General features: G+C 44.4%; 2 protein-coding genes across 4 annotated transcripts in view; one reads left to right on the top strand and one right to left on the bottom strand.

The window, feature by feature from the left end:
• LOC137347218 (prolyl endopeptidase-like) overlaps positions 1–5,798 on the top strand; it is a 37,827-nt gene extending 32,029 nt beyond the window's left edge. For all 3 annotated transcript variants that reach the window (XM_068011456.1, XM_068011457.1, XM_068011458.1), the window contains exons 14-15: positions 2,392–2,548; positions 4,355–5,798. In XM_068011456.1, the coding sequence (XP_067867557.1) occupies positions 2,392–2,548; positions 4,355–4,646 (449 nt within the window). In that variant the 3' untranslated portion in view covers positions 4,647–5,798. The remainder of the gene's footprint in view (positions 1–2,391; positions 2,549–4,354) is intronic.
• A 10,339-nt stretch (positions 5,799–16,137) lies between these two features.
• LOC137346988 (protein lin-28 homolog A-like) overlaps positions 16,138–27,625 on the bottom strand; it is a 52,340-nt gene continuing 40,852 nt past the window's right edge. The window contains exons 3-4 of the mRNA XM_068010970.1: positions 23,323–23,507; positions 16,138–16,510 (exon numbers count right to left, since the gene is read on the bottom strand). Coding sequence (XP_067867071.1) covers positions 16,138–16,510; positions 23,323–23,507 — 558 coding nt within the window. The remainder of the gene's footprint in view (positions 16,511–23,322; positions 23,508–27,625) is intronic.

Raw genomic sequence — 27,625 nt, 5'->3', positions numbered from 1 at the left:
TAGTAATTTTTAGACTCAAAGGTAATACTTCATACTTAATGATAGAGATCTGCCACATAGGAGATTAGTCAGCAAATTAAAGCACATGGGATTGGGGGTAATATACTAGCATGGATTGAAGATTGGGTAACAGGCAGAAAACAGAGTAGGAATAGTTTAGTTTAGTTTAGAGATACAGCACTGAAACAGGCCCTTCGGCCCACCGAGTCTGTGCCGACCATCAACCACCCATTTATACTAATCCTACACTAATCCCATATTACTACCACATCCCCACCTGTCCCTATATTTCCCTACCACCTACCTGTACTAGGGTCAATTTATAATGGCCAATTTACCTACCAACCTGCAAGTCATTCTCAGGTTGGCAGGCTGTGACCAGTGGGGTACCACAAAGACCAGTGCTTGGGCCCCAGCTGTTAACAATCTTTATCAGTGATTTGGATGTGGGGACCAATTTTAATATTTCCAAGTTTGCGGATGACACAAAACTTGGTGGGAATGTGAGTTGGGAGGAGGATGCAAAGAGGCTTCATGGGGATTTAGACAGGCTGAGTGAGTGGGAAAGAACATGGCAGATGGATTATAATGTGGATAACTGTGAGGTTATCCACTGTGGTAGGAGGAACGGAGGTGCAGAGTATTTCTTAAATGGTGAGAGATTGGAAAGTGTTGATGTCCAAAGGGACCTGGGTGTCCTTGTTGATAAGTCACTGAAAGCTAACATGCAGGTGCAGCAAGCGATTAGGAAGGCAAATTGTATGTTAGCCTTTATCGCAAGAGGATTTGAATACAGGAGCAAAGAAGTCTTGCTTCAATTGTATAGAGCGTTGGTGAGGCTGCACCTGGAATATTGTGTGCAGTTCTGGTCCCCTTGCCTGAGGACGGACATATTTGCCATAGAAGGAGGATTCCTGGGATGGTGGGATTGTCCTATGAGGAGAGATTTAGGAGACTGGGCCTGTATTCTCTGGTGTTTAGAAGAATGAGAGGCGATCTCATAGAAACTTACAAAATTCTTAAAGGGATAGACAGGGTAGATGTAGAATGGCGATGGGGTCTAGAACCAGGGGACACAATCTCAGAATAAAGGGCACACAATTTAGGACTGAGATGAGGAGAAACTTCTTCACTCAGAGGGTGGTGAATCTTTGGAATTCTCTGCCCCAGAGGATGATGGAAGCTCAGTCACGGAGTAAGTTCAAGACAGAGATCAATAGATTTCTAGTTGCTAATGACATCAAGGGATATGGGAATAGCATGGGAATATGGCATTGAGGTAGATGATCAGCCATGAATTAGAATGAAGGAGCAGGCTCGAAGGGCTGAATGGCCTACTCCTGTTTCTACGTTCCAACTAAACAAACTGTCTTGGAAATGATCCATTCGGTCCAGCAAGCAATCAAGTACCAATCCTAGTCAATGTAGAACTTGGTGATTCCAGGAGGCCATGGCAGAGATACAGTTGCCAGCTTTAGCAGCTCTGGGTTAGCGCGAGGGGGGCAAGAAAAGCAGCTCCTGATTGCTGTCAACTGACTCCTGCTGTATGTGAGGATTTTGGCAAGATCAGGATTGGGGTCAGTTGTAATACTCCAATTTGTGCACAGTAAAGTCTCACAAACAGCAATGAGATAAATGACCAGCTAATCTGTTTTTTAGCAATGGTTGAAGGTTAAATATTGGCCCAGGACACCAGGAATAACTCCCCTGTTCTTCTTCAAGATAGTGTCATATGATCTTTTGCATCCACCTGAGAGGGCAGACTGGTCCTCAGTCTAACATCTTACCTGAAAACAGCAACTCCAAGAGTGCAGCATTCCCTCAGTACTGCTCTGGAGCATCAGCCTAGATTTTGTTCTTAAGTCCCTGGAGTGGGACTTGAACCCACAACCTGCTGACTGTAAGATCAGTAGATTTAAGTCTGAGGTTATCATATTGATGCTGGATGGTGCTGAGATTAGTACCTATTGAATAGCAGTCATGGGGGCACAATGCAGAGAAGAGGCACAAAACCAATCCCTAATGTTAGTGGACACAGTTATGGCGACAGGTGAGAGAAACTTTTTATGATAGGAGACCTTATAGAGATATGTAGAAGATCAAATGGAGTAAGAATTGTTAATCCTGAGTATCATTACAAGTTCAGTACAAGGGGGACATACTTAGTAACTGGCAAAAGGCAATTAGAACACTAATGTCAGGAAACACTTCACACAAAATATGATTATTACCTGGAATAGTCCTGGGTCGGGACTCATTTGAGAAGCAAATACGAGCTGTGATGGGCAGACAGTAGGTTTCTATGGAAGGAAGGGTTAGATGGGTCGAATGGCCTCCTTCAGCTCTTCAGTGATATATAAGCACTTTGTGATTGCCGTATCTCTCCTACAGGTGCATGTGTGAACCAGCGACCTGACCTGTTCGGCTGCGCAGTGGTTGAAGTCGGCGTGATGGACATGCTCAAGTTTCACAAGTTTACCATCGGACATGCCTGGACTTCCGATTACGGCTGTTCTGATAAAAAGGAGCAGTTCGATTGGCTGATCAAGTGAGTGAGCTCTGGGAGCAGCTCGTGTTACAGTCCTGGTATCTCAGATACACATTTTTATTTATTTATTTTATTTAGAGATACAGCACTGAAACAGGCCCTTCGGCCCACTGAGTCTGGGCTGACCAACAACCACCCATTTATACTAACCCTACAGCAATCCCATATGCCCTACCACCTATCTACACGAGGGACAATTTACAATGGCCAATTTACCTATCACCTGCAAGTCTTTGGCGGTGGGAGGAAACCGGAGCACCCGGCGAAAACCCACGCAGACACAGGGAGAACTTGCAAACTCCGCACAGGCAGTACCCAGAATTGAACCCGGGTCCCTGGAGCTGTGAGGCTGCAGTGCTAACCACTGCGCCTCCCATGTGCTATCCACTATAAGGAACTGTCTTAAACTCCACTACTATTATTGGAGCCTTTCAGGGAATTTTAGGGGAGTACAGTTTTACTGGCATTGCCTGCAGAGTCTCATCGACAGGTTTGCGGCTGCCTGCAATGAATTTGGCCTAACCATCAGCCTCAAGAAAACGAACATCATGGGGCAGGACGTCAGAAATGCTCCACCATCAATATTGGCGACCACGCTCTGGAAGTGGTTCAAGAGTTCACCTACCTAGGCTCAACTATCACCAGTAACCTGTCTCGAGATGCAGAAATCAACAAGCGCATGGGTAAGGCTTCCACTGCTCTGTCCAGACTGGCCAAGAGAGTGTGGGAAAATGGCGCACTGACACAGAACATAAAAGTCCGAGTGTATCAGGCCTGTGTCCTCAGTACCTTGCTCAATGGCAGCGAGGCCTGGACAACATATGTCAGCCAAGAGCGACATCTCAATTCATTCCATCTTCGCTGCCTCCAGAGAATACTTGGCATCAGGTGGCAGGACCATATCTCCAACACAGTAGTCCTCGAGGCGGCCAACACCCCCAGCTTATACACACTACTGAGTCAGCGGCGCTTGAGATGGCTTGGCCATGTGAGCCGCATGGAAGATGGCAGGATCCCCAAAGACACATTGTACAGTGAGCTCGCCACTGGTATCAGACCCACCGGCCGTCCATGTCTCCACTTTAAAGACGTCTGCAAACGCGACATGAAATCCTGTGACATTGATCACAAGTCGTGGGAGTCAGTTGCCAGCGTTTGCCAGAGCTGGCGGGCAGCCATAAAGACAGGGCTAAAATGTGGCGAGTCGAAGAGACTTAGTAGTTGGCAGGAAAAAAGACAGAGGCGCAAGGGGAGAGCCAACTGTGCAACAGCCCCGACAAACAAATTTCTATGCAGCACCTGTGGAAGAGCCTGTCACTCTAGAATTGGCCTTTATAGCCACTCCAGGCGCTGCTTCACAAACCACGGACCACCTCTAGGCGCGTATCCATTGTCTCTCGAGATAAGGAGGCCCAAAAAGAAAAAAAAAAGAAAAGCGGGTACAGGTCCATGGGCACAGATTCTCACTGGGGTACAAATCCATGGGTACTTACTCTTACTGGGGTGCAGTTCCACGGGCACTGACTGTCCTCTAGGAACCTTACCCAAATGTCATTTATCATGGGTGACCCTGGACAGTGAGTTTCATCATGATAGAGATGGTCAGAGTTAACCTGATCCTATTCCCTGCCCCTCACTCCCACCCCACCATCTGCACGTCTGCACTTTCCAAGAGGAACCCTGGCTGACTTTTTAACCATCTTCTTCTCCCATTTGGCACTGAGGCCAATTATGGAGCTGTTACCAAATAAAGGGGCAGAGGGGGAGTGGGAATCTTTTAACAATAATGATTATTTTTCCTCCCAGGTACTCTCCACTCCACAATATCAAGGTACCAGAGGGAGGTGTCCAGTACCCAGCTATGTTGCTGCTGACCGCTGATCATGATGACCGAGTGGTGCCCCTTCACTCTCTCAAGTACATCGCAACTGTGCAGCACATAGTGGGGCACAGCCCCAATCAGAAAAACCCTCTCCTGATCCGGATCGATACCAAATCCGGGCACGGGGCCGGAAAGCCCACCACCAAAGTGATCGAGGAAGAGTCCGACATCCTCGCCTTCATTGCTGAAAACCTGCAACTGGACTGGGTGGAGTGAGGGAGGTCTATCCGAATCCAAAATAGAATCAGCGTTAAATACTGCTGTTAAGAAGCAGACTGAAACACTTATTTGTTCTAGTTCATTTTCTCCCTCTTCGTTCTGTGCTTTGTCTCCTGGGCTGGGTTTTGATTGTCTGAGGGGGCTGCAGAGGAATTTTCCCTGGTGTTGACCCTGGGTTTTTTGCCTCTCCCAGGGGATTACATGGCTGCGGGGGTAGGTGGGAGGTGTCTAGTTGCATTGGTTTGGCCAATATGAGAGTAGAGCAGGCTTGATGGACCAGTTGGTCTATTCCTGCCCACCATTCTTATATGTTCATACGCTCCGGTTGAGAAGGCAGGTGGGACTCTGGTATTGCTATTTGGACCTGCAATTTTCTGCACCCTTGATAATGTACACTTTAGGTCCCATGATCCTGCACTCTGGAATTCCATTCCCAAATCCTTTGCAAATCCCCCCAAACCCGAGCTTTGCTACGTATCTGTCCTCCTTTGAAAAACCTGCCTGAAACTTGGCTGTTTGACCATGGTTTCAGTCTCTTCCTTTAAATTGTCTCCTGCTACCCAGTGTGTGTAAAGCACTTTGGAATGTTTGATTCTGTGCAGAATGATATATAAAAATACATTTTGCACACCAGTGGTTTCCACTGGTTGTTGATAGATTTAATCAAAGTAATAGGTTGATTCATCATATAAAGCAAGTTGCAGCCCTGTCTACCCTCTTGGATGGACGTTAAAGATCCCATAATACTCTTTGAAGAGCAGAGGACTTCTACCCAGTCTCCTAGTCAATATTTATCCCTCAAACAACATCACTAAAAAAGGCGAGCTGGTCATTTAATTTGATTGCTGTTTGTGGGAGCTTGCTGTGCACAAATTTGCTGTCACGATTCCTACATTATTACAGTGACTATGCTTCAAAAGTACTTCATTGGTTGTGAAGTATTTGGGATGTTCTGAAGTTGTGAAAGACACTATATAAATGCAGATCTTCCTTTCTGTCTTTATTGGAGTATTCACTCAAAGACTGAGTTCTATCCTCTTGGACCTTTGCTAACAGTTGTAATAATGATGCTGATTCAGAAAGCTTGTAGACAGTAATCATCTTTCTGCCATTCTCTGGCTAAAGAATGAAATAAACAGACACACGGCATTGAATTTTTCTTTTCTAAAATAGCCATGAATGGTGGAAACCTATATGGAACAGATTGCCCAGGGAGACACAGGAGATGGGGATATCAGCTGATCGAAGAGGGAACCATATACATGGCAAAAGAAAGGGACAGCGGAGCCATGAGAGGTATAACCAAGTATGGTATGTTTCAATCTTTAGGACTAGACCAGTGGACTACACAAAACTATTTGAAGAGCAGGGAGGTTTCCTGTTGTCTTGGCCAATATTTATCCTTTAACCAACATAATCAACTAAAAAAAAATTATCTAGTCACTATCTCATTTCTGTTCGTAGGAGCTTGTTGGGTGTAACTTTGCTACAAAAAAAAAGTACTTCTTTGGCTGTAAAGCACTTTAGGACATTGAGATTATGGAAGTGTTAAATAAATGCAAATCCTTTCTTTCACTACACCATTAATGCCAGAGTGAGGATTTTAGGTTAATGAAATCCATGTCTCATATATTGTAAACACAAGATGAAAAAAAATACCAACAAGAAAATGTACGCAAAACACAATCCTTTTTTAATCCAATTTTTATTTCAAGTCACGTTATAATTCACTTATTGAAAATGTGTTACAGTTCTGGATTGTTCCCTGGCTCTCAATGGGCCCTCACACAGCCTTAGTGTATCACGGTTATAACAGTGGTTATAACCCATTGAGGCTGCATTGCTTTGGTTACTAGCAGTAAACGATGCTACATTCTCCTGTCACTTCTTCCTGTACAATCTCAATTACATCCTTTGGTTTATCCATCGATCTGTAAACAATGTCTTAAAAATGTGTTTTTAAAAAAAGTAAACACGATATATATAAATATCACATTTTTAGGAGAATAAGTAACAAATTCTAGTGGATGTCTAGGTAACTATACTGATACATACAAGACAAGCACAAAAAAAAGTGTTCACATCTGTCTTATTCACAGGAGCAACTAGAAAGAGATTGGGGAGAAACCCAAGGAAATTGTATATTTCTCTGGTGAGTTCCACTCTTTAGTCACAGTAACATATTAAACCTATTCTGAGGTAGCTCTGTATAGTTATTCAAATTGAAAAGTGTACACAATTTATGCACACTCTTGTCACTTCACTATATAAATGGCATGAAACATTGGTTTTCTGAAGCACAGCCTGTGACTTGGGGAGACAAATGAACACTAAAAGAGTTCAAATGTTTCATGCCTTTCTATCACACCTACACTAAACACATTTCTACTTATTGCATAATATAGCATTGTATACATCCACACAATGGACACTGTAGACAGACACGAAGGGAATGCAACAGCAGTTGGACTAGTAAGCCCCCAATGAGGTAAGGGATTATCCTAGTTGTTCCAGACACCTGCAGTGTGATCCACATCTATCACCAGATTGTGTAGATTATTGACCAGCCCTGTATCATTACACATTCCCATCTAGCTTTGCTCTCTATTCCTTCCTTTATGCCTTTGTATAGCTAGTATTATGTTCTCGGAATTGTTGGCTGTGTTTGATATGTATTTCGGAAACAAAAAAAAAATTGGACCATAGCTCCATATTATGTGAGCTCTTGACCAGCTCTATATCCTATAGATCTTAGTTAGTTCCATATGCAACAGATCTTGGCTAGCTTTACATCCTACAGATTGTGGCTAGCTCTATCGAATAGATCTTGGCTGGTTCTGCACCTGATAGCATTTACCAACAGCCTACATTCTATAGGTTATTCACAGGCCTCTCACTGAGAGCAGCCTCAGGTGTTGACATTTTAAGGTTCCCTGTGTATTTTACTCACTAGCAGTAAAGTGTGACATCACCTTTTAGAGAATAAAAGCTGTTAATTTCACCACAAACATGGCTGTGTGCAGTCAGTGGGAAACATTGAATTTTCTAACCAGCCCCTACCTTGGTAGAAGCATTTCTAAGCTCAGCATGTCACCCAGCTGAAGGCTTCCCCCAGGACACAGGGGAGATCTCCATTCACAGCACATTGGCAGAAGCCGAGGAACAGGATACCTGCTTCCCTGCACCATCCTCTCCCTCAACAGATGGTCAATAATGTGGGGAGACCCAACTGAAGAAAAAAAGAATTAAAAAAAAGATACAATAGGAAGTGTTATTTCTTTTACCTGATTTCATGTCCTTATAAGAGGAAGAATGAGTTGCTTTTTTACCTTTTAATGATGGACTCTGTGCTGATTATGGTGTGAAACGATTGCTGGAAATGAGAATCTTTGCAGGTTATTGCCTCAAGTGTTAGCACAAGAAGTGAGAGTAAAGTTATGGGTAGGGAGTAACTCTCCCTTTACTCAATGTACCTTGTCAACTTTGGGAGAACACTGTAGTGTGACCGTAAAGCTTACCGTCATATTGATTCCCACCGAGCTTTGTTCTCATTTCTTTCCTCAATGCTGTTGTGTGGCTAGCACTATATTCTAGGGATTGTTGGCTGTGTATATGTATTTTGAAAACTTAAGTAGCATATGGATCATAAGAGGTCTGGATACCTCCATATTCTATAGGTTCATTGTTGGCTGTATATCATATAGACTCCTGGCTATCTCTACATCCTTTAGATTTCAGCCACTTCTGTAGCCTATAGATCTTGGATAGCTGTATATCAAATAGATCTTGGTCAGGTATGTATGCTATAGATTGTGCTTAGTTCTATATCCCATCGATTATGGCTGGCTTCATAATCCTATGGATCTCTGCTAGCTGTTTGTCTTGTAGATCTCAGCTAGCTCTATATTCTGTAGATCTTGGCTAACTTTGTATCCTATAGATTTTCACATCATTCCTGGTTAGCCCACCAAGCACCTGACTGGCCTCTCAAAGTGAGATTGCCCATCTATTATGTAACTTCTTGAATGTACACTCATTCTCATTGTGAACTATGTGAGCCTGTCCAAATTAATTTCCCTTTGTATCCTTACAGGCATCAATTAGAGAGCACTTTCATTTTATTAACCTGTCTCAGCTCCATTCAAACCCTCTTAATCAGGGCACATGTTTAAATCAGAAAGAAAATAGCCAAAGAGTGACCTCTTCTTAGAGCGTTTGACAGGATTGATACTGAAAGGTTGGTTCCCCTGGCTGGGGAGTCTAGAACTAGAGGTCATAGTCTCAGGATAAGAAGTTGATATTTAGGATTGATGAGAAATTTCTTCACTCAGAGTTGTGAATCTTTGGAATTCCCTACTCAAGAGAGAGCTGGATGCTCAGTCATTGAGTATGTTCAAAACAGACTGATGAATTTTTGGACACTAAGGGAATCAATGGATATGGGAATAGGGTGGGAAAGCGGAGTTGAGGTAGATCAGCTATGAATGGCGGAGCAGGCTTGAGGGACCGTATGGTCTACTCCTGCTGCAATTTCATCTGTTCTGATGTCCTTGCCAAAGCCATCAAACAAAGCAAATATGAAACCAGGAGCCGCAAGGGTGCACAGTAAGATCCTGAGCACGGAAGTGGATAAGATAGGCTGTTCAGACACATCAAGGACCAAAAGAATGGAATATCTTAAATTACAACTATGTTACAACTGTTCTTTTTCACAATGGATAATTAATTAACTTTAAATCCAAAAATTTTGAAATTTTAATTGCGAGGCAATTAACTTGTGACACGAGCTAACTTCACCTTGATTTATTTTCTGGCTGCTTTAAGAAAATTCTAGGATTTAAAAACTTTCCCTTGGAGTTTAAAATAATTCAGATTGCAGGAGACCGAAAGCAAATTTTGTTTGACAGTGAGGAATCAGATCTCACACTTGGATCAATGTTTACTGTCCATTAATCCACTGCAGGATGTCCCTGGCTGTTGCACTCCCTCTAAATACAGGCCCATTCAACACAATGAGATCAACATTATTTTTCAAAATGGTCATTAATCACTTTTGAGAAGTTACAGACCAGCAGATAGATATAGTTTTGTCTGGTCTGAAAAACTATCAAAAAACTACCATCATACAAAAAATACTGAGAGGTAGATCCAGTTTTCACCAGAATTGTACCATTGCAGTTCGGTTATAGATCAAAACACTACTACCAAAATGAAACAGCTTCATACAGTCCCTGAGTAGAGCTTTTCATCCTGAGTTACTTGATTGCAGTTATACATTACAATATATAAAAATACAAAAACAATATATTAAAACAGTCTGCAAGCACTGTATGAGCGCACACTGATATCAGCATACAGACTTAAACATTACTTTTTTTTTTAAAACACAAGATTTCCAGTTTTCACAGCCCCTCACTTCACTCTCTCCTGCCCTGTTCTGGCTTTGACCCAGAAGATCTGTTTCTGTGTGTTTGAAGATTTCCAGACATCCACAGTCTGGTTCCTAAAACATAGGTTTGCACTGTTCCATGTTTGTCTGCGTCTTATAGTGTGATGGAGATTGAGCTACGGTTAGCAGTGAAATACCAACAGTTTCACGAATGGGAGAGGTAATGCCCTGCTCTCACCCCACTGTCCCACCTCCTGTCGTGTTGTATACCTTTGGGAAAGAGAATTGGCCATTTCTGGCTCATGTATTGATTTTACAATTATTTCCTCTGCAGGTGAAAGATTTCCAAAATAAAACTCTTTAGCAGTTGACAGAAAGCTTCAATCTGATTGGTACAGTGTTCCATTGGCACAGCATAATATGGGCAGTGTTCTAATGGTTTATTGGCACCAGAGTCCATACACACAACTTTCCACTGATTCCACGTTCCACGGGCACAGCATTCCATTGGCATGGGGTTCCAAAGTTACCCATCAAATCAACTCAATGTGAATGTGAAACGTGTGGAAAAAATGGCTATTGTATCATATAAAAGGAAAGGATTCTGCTTTCATAAGATACAAAGTGACATGTAACCAGTTAGGGGTTTGTACTCCTTTCAGGAATGTTGACGAGTCCCCTCCAACCCCTGTCCCCTCCTTCATAGCAGGCCTTGTGAAACTGGGAGTTGTTCTATTCAGGTATTGGTTTGGTCTGGTGCTGTTGCCGACCTGCCGCAATGTGACAGGGTCTCTGAGCCCCACACAGGTGTGCTTTGATGATTGCATGAACTGTAACTAGGCCATCCTGTAACAATCTCAATGGATTTTATCATCAGAGCATGCATGTCAGGGAGACTAGGCCAGCTGGTCTGGATCTTTGACAGGTCTCTCCTCAATTCCACAGCATGAGGTGCATCTATAACTGAGAAATTAAAAATCAACAGTACTGTATCATTATTGAGAAATAAGAATCACTCCATTGTGTTGGGTGAAGTTGGTCTTCTTTCCCCACTTCAGTAGGACCAGTGTGCAGTCCAATTAGTGGGGGCACTCACTGATTGGGGAGGCGTTCACTAAGTGAGGGGGGTGCTCATTGGGTGAGGGTGGCTCGACTGGTGAGTCTGGCTACAGCTGATGGAGTGGAGGAGAGGAAGAGTAGGAATTTGCCATAGTGGGAAATTGTGCAAAGGTAGCAGTTTAGTGTATTCTTGCATTCAGTGTAGAACTACCTCCAACTGTCCCAACAAACCCCACTCTTATACAAACACACACACAAACTCAAGAATTGCAGATCATTGCCAGATTGCAAACAAGAGTTCCAATTATAATTCCGTGGTCAAGACAAGGGCAGATGTCAAGGAAGCACGAGGGGGGATTTCGGCTCAAACTCAAAATGAGAGGATGGACTTGCTGATCCTGACCCTGCTCTCTTGTAAAGGTTGAAACTACAACTTGGTGCCTGTTGATGATAGGGAGGAGTCCTTGAGATATGATTGTACTTAGATCCACTAGAGGAACTCATTATCACAGCTGTCAGTTTGTAAATTCTACCTGATTTACCAATGAAACAAAATCCTTCTACATGGATAATAGGCTCGGGGCAACTCAATCTCTCTTCAACTGCATTGATAAATATCCTGCAAACATTTAATTGCAAAAAAAAAGATAGATGTCTGTTTGGACTCAACCAAAATATCCAGCAAGTGAGCAGCACTATTACCTTGTTGAGAAACATCTGTGCAGTCTCAATCCCTGGAGCTGCAAGTTGTAGAATCGCAGCTCCAGGGAAGGAAAAACTAACAAGATAAGGCAACTCAAGCTTATTGGGACAAAATTTTTCCAGTATGGGGCACAAAAGAATGAAATTCACAAGCACCCAGGGGTTATAGTTGGCCTTGTACTCCATTAGCCGACAGCAGCTTGAGTGTGACAAGTACAAGGCTAGAAACAGCAATACTGGCTTGTTCCTTCCTCCTTAGCCCAGCTGGACTGCAGCCAGATGTCACTCCCTTACAGCTGCCCAGCTATTGCCCTTTTACTACTGTCTAGCTGTGGTCTAAGTCACTCCGGTTTACAGTTTGATTAAATTTGCCTGCTCTTTCTTGAAATCCTCAAGATCAAAATTCCCTTGGGAGAAGGTACAATCTGGGTAAAGGAGAGGCAACTTAAAACTTAATATCCATGAAGTAGCTGATCCTATCATGCAAAAGTGAAGAGTAAAACTTAAGTGTGTCATCTAAATTTGGTTTAAAGTCGGAAAATAGAACCTCAGTGACAAGGGGAGCCTTTGCAACATTTAGAAATGGCAATGAGTGGAGCCGGGAATGTTGAATATCAGGAATGGTGTGATGTAATACCTGCAGAGGGGCCCCCATGGCTCATAGACTGAATAAATGATGCAGTGTGGTACTGAGTCAGAAACCAGGTGAGTTACTGGCTCGATCTCCAACTGTGCTGAGATACACTAGAGCCCCATCAACTCTGCCAGTTTCCTATTATTGGATAAATCTCCTAGAGCAAAGACAAGAAGAGTGGGAGCCAGGAATCAGAGGGTTTCTCCCCACGCTGGGGATTCCTGCATCAGCTAAGAGTTAAGACTGGTACATTGGAGAGATACAACTGTTCCGGCCTTCAAAAGAGTACAAGAGATGCCCAGCTCAGAGGGGCAGAGGCTCCAACCAGGAAAGTGAGCACCACCAATTGGGTTTGGGGTCCAGGCCAGGAAGAGGGGCTCAAAGGAAGCTCTGGGAGGTGGGACCTATGCCCCCCAACCCCACAATGGTGGATGAGCACCATGTGCCTTAACCTTGGGGCAGGTGAGCATTGGAGCCCTGGCACTCATGGTTGCTCCTTCAGCATTGACCCTGCAAAATCCCACAGGTCAGCACTGGAGGGGCATGACCTCAGGATGACCACTGAGGTCCTGGCCCATGGATCTTTGGGGCCGATCTGTATCGTGCAATCTTTAAATAATGGTGGGGTTGGTTCCCAGCTCTAGCACTCCTGGTGCAGATGGCAGAAGACTGGGCAGGTGCCTGCAATGGGCAGAGTGTGTGCAGCTGAACTCGCAACAGCTTGCCTTGCGACAAATCTCTGCACCTGGTCACATTTACGGATGTCGGCTTTTTATTTTAACTGAATTCAAATTCTACCCTATTTAGGCCAGGTTTAACTTAGCGCAGGTAATGCCGTGATCATTTTAGCACGGGTAATGCCCTGATCATTTTAGGCCTAGAGTACACGAGCAGGGATGTTAAGGCATCGAACTGTATAAAACACTAGTTAGTCCTCAACTTGATTACTGCATACAGTAGTTCTGACCACCACATTACAGGAATGATGTGATCGAGCTAGAGATGGTAGAGAGATTTATGAGGATGTTGACATGGATTAGAGAATTTTAGCTATGAGGAAAGATTGGACAGGCTGGTGTCGTTTTCATTGGAACAGTGGAGGCCCAAAGGGAGATTTAATTGAGGTACATAAAATTATGAGGGGCCTAGATAGAGTGAAGCGTAAGGACCCATTTAAAAGATTTGAAAGATTTAAAGGAATTGGTGAAGGATTAGAGGAGAGTTGAGGAGAAATCTTTTCACCCAGAGAGTGGTGGGGGTTTGGAACGCACTGCCTGAAAAATGTGGGGGGGGGGGGGGGGGGGTGGAGAAAGAGAGGCAGAAATCCTCTCAACATTTAAAAAACATTTGGATTGCACGTGAAGTGCCACAACCTACAGGGCTACAGACCAAGAGCTGGAAAGTGGGATTAGGCTGGATAGCTCTTTATCAGCTGGCACAGACACAATGGGGCCAAATGGCCTCCTCCTGTGCTGTACATTCTCTATTCTATTTTACTGGACTCGGTATCCAGTAGAACATGAGTTCAAATTCCACCTTGGCAGTTAGAGAATTTGAATTCAGTTAAAATAAAAAGCTGACATCCATAAACGTGACCATGAAGCAGTTGGATTGTCCTTCAAAACCCAACTGGTTCACTAATGTCCCTTTAGGGAAGGAAACCTGCCGTCCTTACCCAGTCTGGGCCTTTATGTGACTCAATGTGGTTGACCTTAACTGCCCTTCTGAAGTGGCCTAGCAAGCCATTCGTCCCAGTAACCAGGGATGAGCAATAAATGTTGGTCATGCCAACGATGCCTGAATGATAGTCGGTGGGTGACTGACACAGGGTGGGGATTTATTTGGCAGTTTATTGTGCCATAATATCAAACACAGTGATGTTATTATAGTGCAGTGGAGTGCTGTTGCTTAGCAGATTAAATTTCCAGAAATGCCAACATTGATTTCTTCACCAATGTTATCTTTCAATGAAGACAATTCCCTGCACCATCCATCAACAAGGAAGGTGGTGACTACTGGTGAATATTCTACACACAGCAAAGAACCCGAGCTGTCAGACAGGGTCTTTGATTTTATATAAAACAGCTACATAATCCCAGAGCAAATGCACAAAACTTTGTGCTGAGAGATACTGGTCAGGACTGGTCTCCCGCATGCATGAAACTCCTCCATCTGTTATTTAACAGAAATTTAAAGTAACCAAGCCAGAACCTTTGCAGACAAAGCATTTTCATACAAACCCACTTACACTTTCACCATTCATATCAGTATGAATCAGTGATTGAAAATGGGAGAAAAATATACATTCTTACCACTGATCAGATTATCTTCTGACTGTAGTAGAAGGTTCATCTCATGGTAGGTTTCCCATGATTTTGGATCATGCCCCACCAGTGAGCACCAGGTTTGGGTGTCCATGTTTTATCTGTAACAGGCCATTCATACTGAGCCTTTTCTCTTGTGGATCAGCAATTCTTCATCTCAATGCAGGCTCAGGAAACAGTGCTTCTGAGGAACACGAGATGGATTAAGTGGGATGGAAGCTGATCTAGGGAGCTTGTAGGGCCAATTGGCTTAGTTCTTTGCAAAGTAAAATTGGACAAGTATCATTAGTTATAACTGCTAGGATTTTAGGAAGTCAGGCTAGATGGACTTGTGGTTTCTCCAAGCTTTGAGATTTTCTACGTATCTATGTAAAGCTAGTCTAATGTAGATTATAGTAGCTCGTCAGGGCTGTTGCAGATATACGGACACAAGAAATACTGCAGCTTTGGTGGGAAATTATCCAAATCTGTCACCACCTGACGGACAAGTCTAGATTCAGACATCATTATTTCCATTTTTTAGGCTCGGAGAACTTTGGTTGTGCTACCAGTATGAGAGTGTTGTTGAGTTAACTTTTATTATGACTAGTCAACAGTAGAAAGTCAGATCTTTCAGATATGGGAGGAATTAAAAGCTTTCCCACCTGACGAGATGACATCAATAATCTCCAGTTAAAGTGGAAAATGATCGTCCCAGATGTGAAACCTGTCAATTTTTTTTTTGTGGAGGGGTTTGGGGGGGGGGGGGGGGGGTGGGGGGGGTGGTGCAGCTATGTATTCAAAGTGTTTAAGGGCACGTCACTGGTTCCTCATCATCTCACCTGGTGTTAGGTGAATTAAAGGCTGACTTGTGTAGGGGGAGAATACGGTATTGCATAGATCATGGACCAGAGATGAAGGAATTTCAATACCTTTGTTGGATGGTCAACATTCAGAATTCAATGCTAGTCAGTCTTCAGAATAGTTAATGCAGTGGTTGTCAAGCCATTGTTGATGATACTGAGAAAAAGGACTTGAAAAGGGGCAAGGAATTGGGTCTTGTATCAGAGGAAAGATAGACCTCTTGTTCTCGATTCTTTGGAAAAATGGACCTAAAATAAAGACATTACAGGAATTAAGATGAGCCTCTGAAGATTTTGGTCGTGGAGGTGGGGGGGGTGGGGGGTTGTCACAAAGGAGTCCGTTGTCTAAAAAAGGTTTCAGTGTGCCTCAGTTAGCTGAAGATTTATCCAAATCCTATTCATAATCAGAATGAGTAGAAGTTGGATTCATGATGAAGTCCTTAGATTGTTTTGGAGAACTGCTGGATCTTGACCTTGGCTGCGTGGGTGAACCTGAGGTAGTTTCATATCCTGAGTTGGTTCCTGGCGCTGACAGGCGTCAGGTCTTTTTTCTTTTCTGCAAACTCGAGCCTTGCCTGCTCGGCTCCTCAACGAACTCTTGCAGGGCGCTGTCGTAACTCTCCGGAAGCAGCTTTTCTAAGTGCTCCCCCGTCTCCTCCAGGAGTAGGGCAGTGCTGTGCTCTCCTCCCATTTCTTGTGGTGTGGTGGGTGAGGGGGAGGACGTCAAGGGCCCCGTCGCTGGTTTGCTTTCCTGCCTTCCCTGAGAACTGGCTGATTGCTGCTGCTGGGCAGCTTTAATTGTGCAGTTGGCCACCATGTGGCCGATGCTTTGGCAATAATGGCACTTTTTAGGCTGGGGGGCGAGTTTACATTCCTTGGCGTGATGATCCAAACCGCCACAGTTATAGCATCTAAAATAAAAGCACAAACACAAGGATTAATGCATCTAAGCCTGAAGTTTCCATTCGGTTACGCTGTTTTATTTTCAGTGCAACTCACCTGAGATCAGCCAATCGCAGAACTCTAAGCGCAATTTACTTAGTGTAAACTGAGTTTCTGCGATCTTTTGCGGTAGTTTAAAAAACATCACGCTAAAAGCCAATCCTGCCAACACTCCCAGTTCGATTAATAGCATGGGGAGGTTCTGCTGATCGCCTCCGTTTGCTGTTAAAGTTAAGCTGGTTCTATTGGACTCAAGGCATGTTTTGAAAACTTTTGAGTGTAGCTTTTTATAATTTACTATGAAACTGACTACTGTACCCCAATACAACTGGCAAATAGTTCTGTATAATTATTTAAATTATCTTCAGGTATCTGAAATCAGATTACTCATAGGTGGTGAATTGGCATTGTGATTAAAATGCTTATACGTTTTGTGATAAAATCCATTTTAAGCTGGATTAATCAAATCGCACCCCAAGTTACTTAAATATATCGAGGAATATACTGAAAACAATTTTTTTTTTACCTTCTGTTCGAAAGGTAGTACGATTGCGCTAATTTTTAACGTTCAGCAATATGCAAATGAATAAGTTGAATCTTGAGGAAAACATGCTTTGGAATCTTGTACATCAACCCAAGAGGGCAGACAGAGTTCGTTTTAATATCACATCCAAAAGTGCTGCACTCCCTCAGCACTGCCCCTCCGACAGTGCTGCACTCCCTCAGTACTGCCCTTCAACAATGCGGAGTCCATCAGTAAAGAAGTCTGGTACAAACAAGCCTGCAACAACACTGCTGGTCCTTCATCTCAAATTCTGATTTTTTTTTTAAATCATGTAGATGTGCAGACAGCTGCAATAGAGCTGGGAAGGCATAAAGCTCATCAAAAAGGGAATACAGGCTCATTAATACAGCATGCCACACAAGGATTGCCATGGCACTGTTGTTGAGTGGACTTTAACAGTAGGGGGCAATGTCCCACCGTTAACAGCAGCTCCTTCCAAAAGCCTGTTAACATGCTTCCACATCTCACCACCTGCTTTTATTTCCTTTTACTGACTGTTTGTGGCTATTACTGAGACTTGACAGTAGTTGCTTTGTTTTGTGTGCTTGTACAAAACTCCATGATGCAGTGTCCACATTTCAGGTCCTGTACACACAACAGCAGTGTAAGAAGCAGCTTGTCACTCACATTCAGATTTCTGTTCACTCACAACTGCACTCATTTACTTATCAAGTTTTAAAAAATTCATTCATGGAATGTGGGGTTCACTGGCTAAGTCAGCATTTATTGCCCATCCTTAATTGCCCTTGAACTGAGTGGCTTGCAACGCCATCTCAGAGGGCACTTAAGAGTCAACCACATTGCTGTGGATTTGGAGTCACATGTCGGCCAGACCAAGTAAAAACAGCAGATTTCCTTCCCTAAAGGACATTAGTGAACCAGATGGGTTTTTACAACAATCAGCAATGGTTTCCTGGTCACCATTAGACTAGCTTTTTAACTTCAGATTTATTAATTCAATTCAAATTTCACAATCTGCCATGATGGCATTCAAACCCATGTCCCCAGACCATTAGCTTGGGCCTCTGGCTACTAGTCCAGTAACATTACCACGACGTCACTGCCTCCCCGAGCACATTCTGTTCCTGATTGTATTTCCAACACTGCATCCTTTCCAGATATACTCAACTGCACCCACATATGTACACACAGGCACTGTGTCAGCTGTGGTTCAGTTGGTAGCACTTCAGCCTCTGAGTCAGGCAAGTTCTAGGTTCAATTCCTGCTCCAGGACTTGAGCATAAAAATTAAGGGACACTCTGGTATAGTACTGAGAGAATGCTGCACTGTTGGAGGTGCTGTCTTTTGGGTGAGATGTTAAACCAAGGTGAATGTAAAAGATCCCATGGCACTATTACAAAGAAGAGCAGGTGAGTTCTCCCCAGTGTTCTGGCCAATATTTATCCCTCAATCAACATCACACAAACAGATTATGTGGCCATCATCATCTTGCTGTTTGTGGGAGTTTGCTGTGTGCAAATTGGCTGCTGCATTTCCTACATTACAACAGTGACTGCACTTTAAAAAGTACTTCCATTGGCTGTAAAGCACTTTGATGAACTGTGGCTATGAAAATTGCTATATAAATGCAAGTTTTCAAATATGAAAATTGTCTGTATGGTTGATGGTGAGGAAGAAAGCTGTAGACTGCAGGAAGATATCAATGGACTGGTCAGGTGGGCAAAATAGTGGCAAATGGAACTCAATCCGGAGAAGCGTGTGGTAATGCATTTGAGGCCAAACAAGGCAAGAGAATACACAATGAATGGTAGGATTCTGAAAAGTGTAGAGGGACCTCACAGCATATGTCTACAGATCCCTAAAGGTAGCAGGACAGGTCGATAAAGTGGGCAAGGCAGCTAATGGGATACTTTCCTTTATTGACCAAGGCCGAGAGTATAAGAGCAGGAAGGTTATGCTAGAACTGTACAAAACACTAGCTGGACTGCAGCTAGATGAGTACTGCATACAGTTCTGATCACCGCATTACAGGGAGAATGTGATCGCACTAGAGAGGGTACAGAGGAGATTTATGAGGATGTTGCAAGGAATGGAGAATTTTAGCTATGAGAAAAGATTGGACAGGCTCAGTTTGTTTTCTTTGGAACAGAGGAGGCTGAGGGGAGATTTAATTGAGTTGTATAAAATTATTAATCACCTGGATAGAGTAGATAGGAAGCACCTATTTCCAATAATCAGGGAGCATTGGAGCAATTGATGGAATGAATAGAGGGAGTTGAGGAAGAATGTTTTAGCCCAGAGGGTGGTGGGGGTCTGGAACTCACGGCCCGAGAGGGCGGTAGAGGAAGAACCCCTCATTGCATCAAAAAAGCACTTGGATATGCACTTGAAGTGCCATTACCTGCAGGGCAATGGACCAACAGCTGGAAAGTGGGATTAGACGAGATAGCTCTTTTTTTGGCTGGCATGGATACAATGGGCTGAATGGCCTCCTTCTGTGCTGTAAATCTTTCTATGTTTCTATATTTCAATAAATGCAAGATTTTTTTTCATGTATGCATATATTCAGAGAGATACGCACATGTATATAAAAATCACCCATCTACTCATACAAAAAACTATCCTACACATTCTGATATATACGCATATTTACCATACAGGCTCATACATGTTCACATACTCAGATACATACATTCACACTTTGAGACACAGCCACACACACACACAAGTGCTGTGCAGATGGTGCCTAGGTTACCTGCTCAAGTCTCTGGAGTGGGACTTGAACCTACAACCTTCCAACTCAGGCAACAGTACTACCCACGGAACCATAGCTGAAATCTGGGCATGCACGATGAGAATTTTTATGAAAACAGATTTTGAAATGATTCTCAGCCATACACATTATGTTTAACACAGTGAGCTGTGTAAGCTCTGCACTGCATATTACTTCTTGAATCTGAATTGCAACAATGCATTGTTCTCTGTGGCTTAGTGTTATTGGGGAGAAAGGTCTCTTATTATATCTACATTAATCACCAAGGGACGGCAGCAATGCCTAAATCATTAACTGCAGGCCCCAGACTAGGAAGGGAGAATCAGCCATGGTTCTTGCTCCAAGTTGGTATCTACTGCTGGTAAGTACAGGTGTGTGGACATGGGGTGCAGACAGGTTTGACCTGGGCTACAGTGCTGCTAATGGTCAGATTCCATCCCTAAACTGCCTGTCTGAACTCACACGAAAACTTGCTGAGACAGTGCAGGTAGGGTTAGGAACATAGGAACAGGATGAGGCTATTTAGCCCCTCAGTTCTGTTCCATCATTCTATTAGATCATTGCTGATCTGTATCTCAACCCCATATGTCCACCTTTGCTCCCTATCACTTGATAGCCTTACACAATAAAAATTTATCAATTTTCAGTCTTGAAAGCTTCAATTGACCCCTAGCCTCTGCAGCCTTTTGGGTGGGAGAACTGCAGATTTCCTTTGTGTGAAAAGTGCTTCCTGACATCACATCTGACTGGCCCAGCTGTAAATAAGATTATGTCTCCTCATCCTCGATTCACCCCACCAGAGGAAATAGTTTCCCTGTTTCTACCCTAGCGAATCCTTTTTATCATTTTAAACACCTTGGCCCAATCACCCTTCAAACCCCAGAGACATGAGCACAAAATTGGATGAAACATTAAACTGAGGCCCCGTCTGCCCTATCAGGAGGAAGTAAAGTATCCCATGGCACTCTTTCAAAGAAGAGCAGTGGAGTTCTGCCTGGTGGCCTGGCCAATATTTATCCCTGAACCAATGTCACTGAGAAAGCAGATCAATTAGTCAGTATCTTGTGGCTGTTTCTGGAACTTTGCTATGCGGAAGTCAGATGCTGTGTTTCCTACATCATAACACTGACTACACTTCAAAAGTACTTTATTGACTGTAAAGCACAGTTCCTTGTGACCCGATAAGATCCCCTCTATTACAAAAAACTCAAGCAGAAAACAGAATGGACCACAGAGGGAGGAAGCAAAGCAGCAACGAAATGGCATTCCAGAATGGGCATCTGACGCATAAAACGTCCCGAGCTCATGAAAGGCGCCATTTAAACGTACATCTTTCTTTTCTAATTTCCACAATGATTGGCATGTCGGGTGACTAATGCCAGGGGTGTGGGGGCGGAGCAGTTGGAGGTGGGCAGTCGTGTGGTGAAACCTCCCACAAAGGCTTCCAGTGCCCAGAGGACTGACAACAGCAGGAGCCAATGGCTTCTCTGGAGGTAGGCAGGAAATTAGAAGGGAAAACATTCCAGTTCCTTGTGATCCGATAAGATCCCTTCTATTACAAAAAAAAACTCAAGCGGAAAACAGAATGGACCACAGAGGGAGGAAGCAAAGCAGCAACGAAATGGCATTCCAGAATGGGCATCTGATTTTAATCACCACCTCCTGACCTTTGAAGGCAACTAAATAAGTGATGCAGAATAAATAATTCATGAGGCTCAATTGGTAAATAAACACAATGGAGGCCGAGGCTCAATTAATCAATGTCATTGGTCTCAATCACCATGGAAATATTAAATGAAAATCAATCACAAAATAACGGGGGAATAAGGTCACATGGGCTCTTCCCAAACAAATGACACACCCTCAGGGAGTTTACCATCCTCACCGCTCACTATCTTATTTTTGCTGAGCCCTCAAACTATTGCGATACACTCTCCATCTCTGTCTCTCCATCTCTCTTTCCCATCTCTATCTGTCCTTTTCTCTTTCTGTCTGCATTTATATAGCACCTTTAACAAAGTAAAATGTCATTAGGCACTTCACAGGAGCATTATCAAATAAAATTTGACACTGAGCCACATAAAGAAATATCAAGGCAGATGACCAATAACTTGTCAAAGAATTAGGTTCTTAAAAGGAGGAAAGGGAGGTGGAGAGGCAGAGAGAGATAAAGGGAGGGAATTCCAGAGCTTAGAGCCTTGGCAGCTGAAGGTACAGCTGTCAATGCTGGAGTGATTAAAAAGCGGAGGCGTGCAAGAGGTCAGAACTGGAGGAACGCAGAGATCTCTGAGGGTTTTGGGGATGGAGGAGGTTACAGAGATATGGTGGGACAAAGGTCATGGAGGAATTTGAAAACAAGGATGAGAATTTTAAAATCGAGACATTGCCAGACCAGGAGTCAATGTAAGTCAGCGAGCGCAGGAGTGTTGGGTGAACAAGACTTGATGCAAGTTAGGGTAGAGGCGGCAGAGTTTTTGATGAGCTTACTTTTATGGAGGGTGGAAGATGGGCAGCTGGTTAGGAGAGAATTGGAATATTAGAGTCTGGAGGTAACAGAGGCATGGATGAGGATTTCAACAGTGAATGAGCCGAGACAGGAGTGGAGTCAGGTGATGCTACGGAAGTGAAAATAGGAGGACTTAGTGACAGCACTGACACATGATCGGAGTTTCAACCTGGGGTTAAATACAACACCGGGTTGTGAAGAGTCTGGTTCAGTCTCAGACAGTTACCAGGAAGAAGGATGGAGTCGGTGGGTTAGGGAACCAAGTTTATGGCAGGGATCAAAGACATTGGCTTCAATCTTTCTTTCCCTCCCTCTGTGTCTGTGTCTAGTCTTTGTCTAACTGTGCATGTGTCTCTCTTTATCTCTCTCCCTCTTCTCTGTCCAGTATTCTGTAATTGACCCAAGTTGTTGCAATATTTAACAACTCATTTAGACTCAGCTAGTGTCAGAGCCAGTGTCACAACTCGTTCTTCCAGATTGTGCTGTGGGGCTGGTTTCGGCCACCCCTGTGGATTTCACATTAGGAGACACTAGCTGAAGCTTCAGAAAATCTCTGTACTAGCCCTTACTCTCATTGGTTGGCATCATTACAGCCTGTGTAATCGACTCCAACCTTTATGTTGTGCTCCTGAGGCCCTGTCTGCCATCTCAGGTGGATGTAGAAAGGTTTTGAAATTGCCTGACCAAATATGGAATTGGAAATCTTTCAGACATTTATGGGGAATGGGGCATCGCCCTCCCCCAGAAATTATGTGCAGGGAAGACGAATTTCTCTTCACGCTCCAACCCCGTTCCTTCTCCCTCTTTTCTCCCCATTCCCCATTTGGGATGAGTACTATGTTAAAGGTGATATCTAACTACAAGTTGTTGTTGTTAACGCACTCTCTCCAGCCCCAAGTTGTAATGTACTGTTGTTCAAGGGCCAGAGGTTGGATTGCGACCGGTTGCTGCCAAGAACCTCCCAGTCCCAGCTCACCTGTCTCCCTTGGGCCTTCGCTTTTGCACGTTCTTCCCTTTCGGCCTCCTTTCACTCCCAATGCAGGAGGTGCCACCCGGGCCTGTTACCCGTATTGATTCCAAACCTTTGGAAGATTTCTTAAACGTAAACTCCACCGGCTCTCCCTCTTTCAAACTGCGGAAGCCTTCCATATGCAGCTTGCTCTGAAAAACATTGCACAGACAAAGCGTCACGAAAAGTGCTAACACTTGGAGTTAAATCAAAAGCACCAAAGCTCCCATTGGTTTTAATTAATCTCAAAGCAATTCAAAATTACCCTTGATTGAAAATAGTAAGGAACATGGTACAGGCGAGAGTGTAATACTCACTTCCCCAGCAGGATCCCACTTCCATTGTGAGAGTCAGTAGGTGGGCCTGAACCCCACTCTCAGTGCCTGGACACTAGGATTCAGTACTTTACTATGTTACCTCAGTTTACAATGATTGCACATTGGTTACAAATGCCACCAATACTCCCAATTCCTGGTATACAATATAACCAGGTATAACAGTGAAAAATTAAAGTACTTTGGGGAAATATCAAACCCACAGCATCAACAATGATGCATTAACTAGAACCATAGGCTGGAATTTTACCAGCCCCCTGGAGACGGGCTGGGAGTTGGGAGGGCTGATAAAACGGCGGTTGAAGGCATTGGGAGGGAAACCAACATCCTTCCGCCGCCACAGCATATTCCCAGAAGTGGGAACGGCGGCGGCACGGCCACCTGCTGACCTGGGGCGGTGGCCAATTAATTCGGCAACATGGAGGCGACCTCTCCTTCACCCCGCAGCCTCAGCAGTGGCCACCTGTATTGGTGGCGCTGCCAAGATTGGTGAGCTGTCAGCCCCTCTGAATGGGCTGGCAGCTCAGAGAGGCAGGCAGCCTTCCTCAATTGCACAATGGTCCTGATGGTGGCCTCTTAATTGGCCACCATCGATAATGTCACCTCTGGGGTCCCGTCATCCATCCGCACAGGCTCGGGAACACACTTACGGTCCTGGTGGCAGGACTTCAATCTTGCTGATAAAATTCCAGCCATCATGGGGCGGCACAGTGGTTAGCACCGCAGCCTCACAGCTCCAGGACCGGAGTTCGGTTCTGGGTACTGCCTGTGCAGAGTTTGCAAGTTCTCCCTGTGACCACGTGGGTTTCCGCCGGGTGCTCCGGTTTCCTCCCACAGCCAAAGACTTGCAGGTTGATAGGTAAGTTGGCATTTGTAAATTGCCCCTAGTGTAGGTGGGTGGTAGGAGAATTGAGGGAAGGTGGGGATGTGGTAGGGGAATACGGGGTTAATGTAGGATTAGTATAAATGGGTGCTTGTTGGTCGGCACAGACTCGGTGGGCCGAAGGGCCTGTTTCAGTGCTGTATCTCTGTATGACTATGTCCCAGTCACACTGTATTGGCCACTATTGAGCTTGGAGGGGTGGAGTAGGGGGAGGGAGTCAGAGCTTCAGAACAGGGTTGCCAACTCTGGTTGGACATATTCCTGGACACTTCATGATCACATGACCTGCCACCAACTGCCCACTCTCACCATTGGCCATCCAACTTGTCAATCCTCATAATGGCCCGCCTTCCCACGGCCAACTGGAAAGTGAACAGACCCCTCATTAACAGATTGGATGAATCTTAACTGTCAGTCACGCAGCCTTTTCTCCCCATCTCCAATATTGTTATAAGAATTCAACAAAAGTGTTTCAAGAGAAATGTAATGTCCCTATGATGTTGCTACTGGGTTTGCTTGAAGCTGTGCCCAGGAGATTATCTTGAATTCCTGGAGACTTCAGGACAACCCTGGAAGGTTGGCAACCCTAACTTCATCCATACAAAGTCAAATGTATAAACAGAGAGCTGCTCACACTCAGCTGCCCCAATTACCATTGAGGTTCAAGCCCCCGTGCACACCCACCCACCCAGCCTTCAGTTCCCTCTCTAGCTTTCTCCCTAAATTGCTGAGCCCAAGCTCACTGGTGTCCTTCATAACCTCACCCAAGGGGGGAGTTGTCACAGGTGGCCGGCCAGGCTGGTGAGTGTTGGGAAAACCATGGAAGGCTTCTCGGCAGAGCTTTCTCATGTCCACATGCAGCGTCAACAGACATGTACACACGTACAGACTCACACACATGTATACGCACCCACGCACATTTTCCACCAAGGATTGCAACCAGAAGTAAACCTGCCCTATTTTTCTCATGACTACCAAGGAAGGTCAACTGTAGGAAGCCCCTCCCTTCCTCTCCTGTCTCACTTGAGATCAGCTAACTCTGCATAGATGCTGAACTGAACTTGGGAGAGGTGCTGCTTATGACCCTATCAAGCCCGATATTACATTTATCCACTGAACCAGTGAACACAGCTTACATTAGAAAACAGGGCAGAACAAATCAGAGGGTTTCATGTGTGGCTATCAGCTAAAATCTATTGGCACAGGCACGATGTGCTGAATGGCCTCCTGTGCTGTATACTTCTGGAAATCATATAGCGCAGATCGCTGGAGGTTTTTGATTGTTTACTGCAGCAGATGTCCTCTGCAATGGGAAGGAGTGAGGATCTGTTTCAAATGGTCTTGCCTATAATGGCAGACAGATAGTGACAGCACTGTCATGTGCTATAGGTACAAAGCATAGGAATAGGAGGAGGCCATTCAGCCCCTTGAGCTTGTTCCCCATTCAATTAGATTATGGTTTACCTGCCTCAACTCCACTTACTCCATATTCTTTGCTCCATAGCCCTTGAGACCCTTACCCAAAAACAATCAATATCAGTCTTCAAAGCTCCAAGTGACCCTAGCATCCAAAACCCTTTGAGAAGGACATTGCCAGATTTCCACCTTTGCTTGAAAAAAATGCCTCCTGCTTTCACTCCTGAGCGGTCTTGGTCTAATTTTTGGATTGGGGCCCTTTGTTTGCATTTCCCACTGGAGGAAATAGTTTCTTCGTATTTATCCTATTAAATCCTTTTGTCATTTTAAACACCTTGATTAGATCACCTCTCAGACTCCAGAGACTTGAGCACAAAATCCAGGCTGACACATCCAATGCAGTACTGAGGAACTGCTGCACTGCTGGAGGTGCCGGCTTTTGGATGTCATATTAAACAGAGGCCCCCTCTGCACTCTCAGGTGGATTAAAAGATGCCATGGCCACTATTGGAAAAGCAGCAGTGGAGCTCTTCCCTGGTGTCCTGGCCAATATTATTAAAAACAGAGTATCTGGTCGTTATCACATTACTGTTTGCGGGATCTTGCTGTGCGTAAATTAGCTGCCTCGTTTCCTACATTACAACAGTGACTACACTTCAAATAGTACTTCATTGACAACTTCAGGGCATCCTCACAGCTAAAGGTGCTATGTAAATGCGAGACTGTATTTCTCGCTTGCTTTCTCTCCTGAAGGGAATAGCAAGCAAACCATTACAACACATCAATACCAAGCCCTCGGTGTGACTGACTGAGGTGTAACTCTATCCTCTTTATGGGTCAGGGTAAAAGAGGACAGCAGTCAGTAGCCGTGGCTTTGGTGAGTTTGCTGTAAGGTACCCGAGACAGTGCCCAGCGACGGAAGAACAGACAGCCACCTCAACTGGAAGTGTCCTTGCAGCCAGCGCCAGTCCCACCCACCATTTGATCCTGTTCCCTAACACAGCCTACCCATGCAGCATGGTGGTGCCCATTACCAGTCTCAAACGCACCATGGGGGAAGGCCCATTGCTAGGAGCACAAGTCGCAATTCGTAGCTGTTTCCCGTTGGCACCAGATTTGTGGGGCTCATGGCACAAAACCCCTCCCCCACCAATGCAGGCAGCTCCAGAACATTCCACTGATTCTGCAGGAGCTGAGAGTGCCATAAATGAAAGCCTGATAATTACGGTGGGGTCTGCCCTGAAAGCCAGGAGGGACCATCAGTGCGTCAAATCGCATGATCACAGGATCTTGAGTAAGGGGCACACCAAGGGTACAGGAGCTCCCACCCACACAGTACACAAGACATAACCCAAATTGTCTGTTCATTTCATAGATAAAGAAAATTGCCTCTGGGTTCTTGTTTTTCTCCCTCTAATTGGCACAATTCTAAAAAGTAAAGTAAAATGACTCCAAAATAATGGGAAATTTTACTGCAGTAAATCCTATTCACTCCAAGCTTAAACTGTCATTCTCCTGGAGGGCATCCTTTTCCTTATCTACCTCTGAGCCGCTTCGGACAGCCACAATCTGCATAAAGTCCGATAGAAAGAATAAACAAACAGGAAACAAAGAGCCAGCCTCAGGGAGCCACAGG

Source organism: Heterodontus francisci, chromosome 31, assembly GCF_036365525.1.
Source record: "Heterodontus francisci isolate sHetFra1 chromosome 31, sHetFra1.hap1, whole genome shotgun sequence".
In the NCBI taxonomy this organism is placed as follows: Eukaryota; Metazoa; Chordata; class Chondrichthyes; order Heterodontiformes; family Heterodontidae; genus Heterodontus; species Heterodontus francisci.
This window is presented reverse-complemented; position numbering and strand designations above follow the sequence as displayed.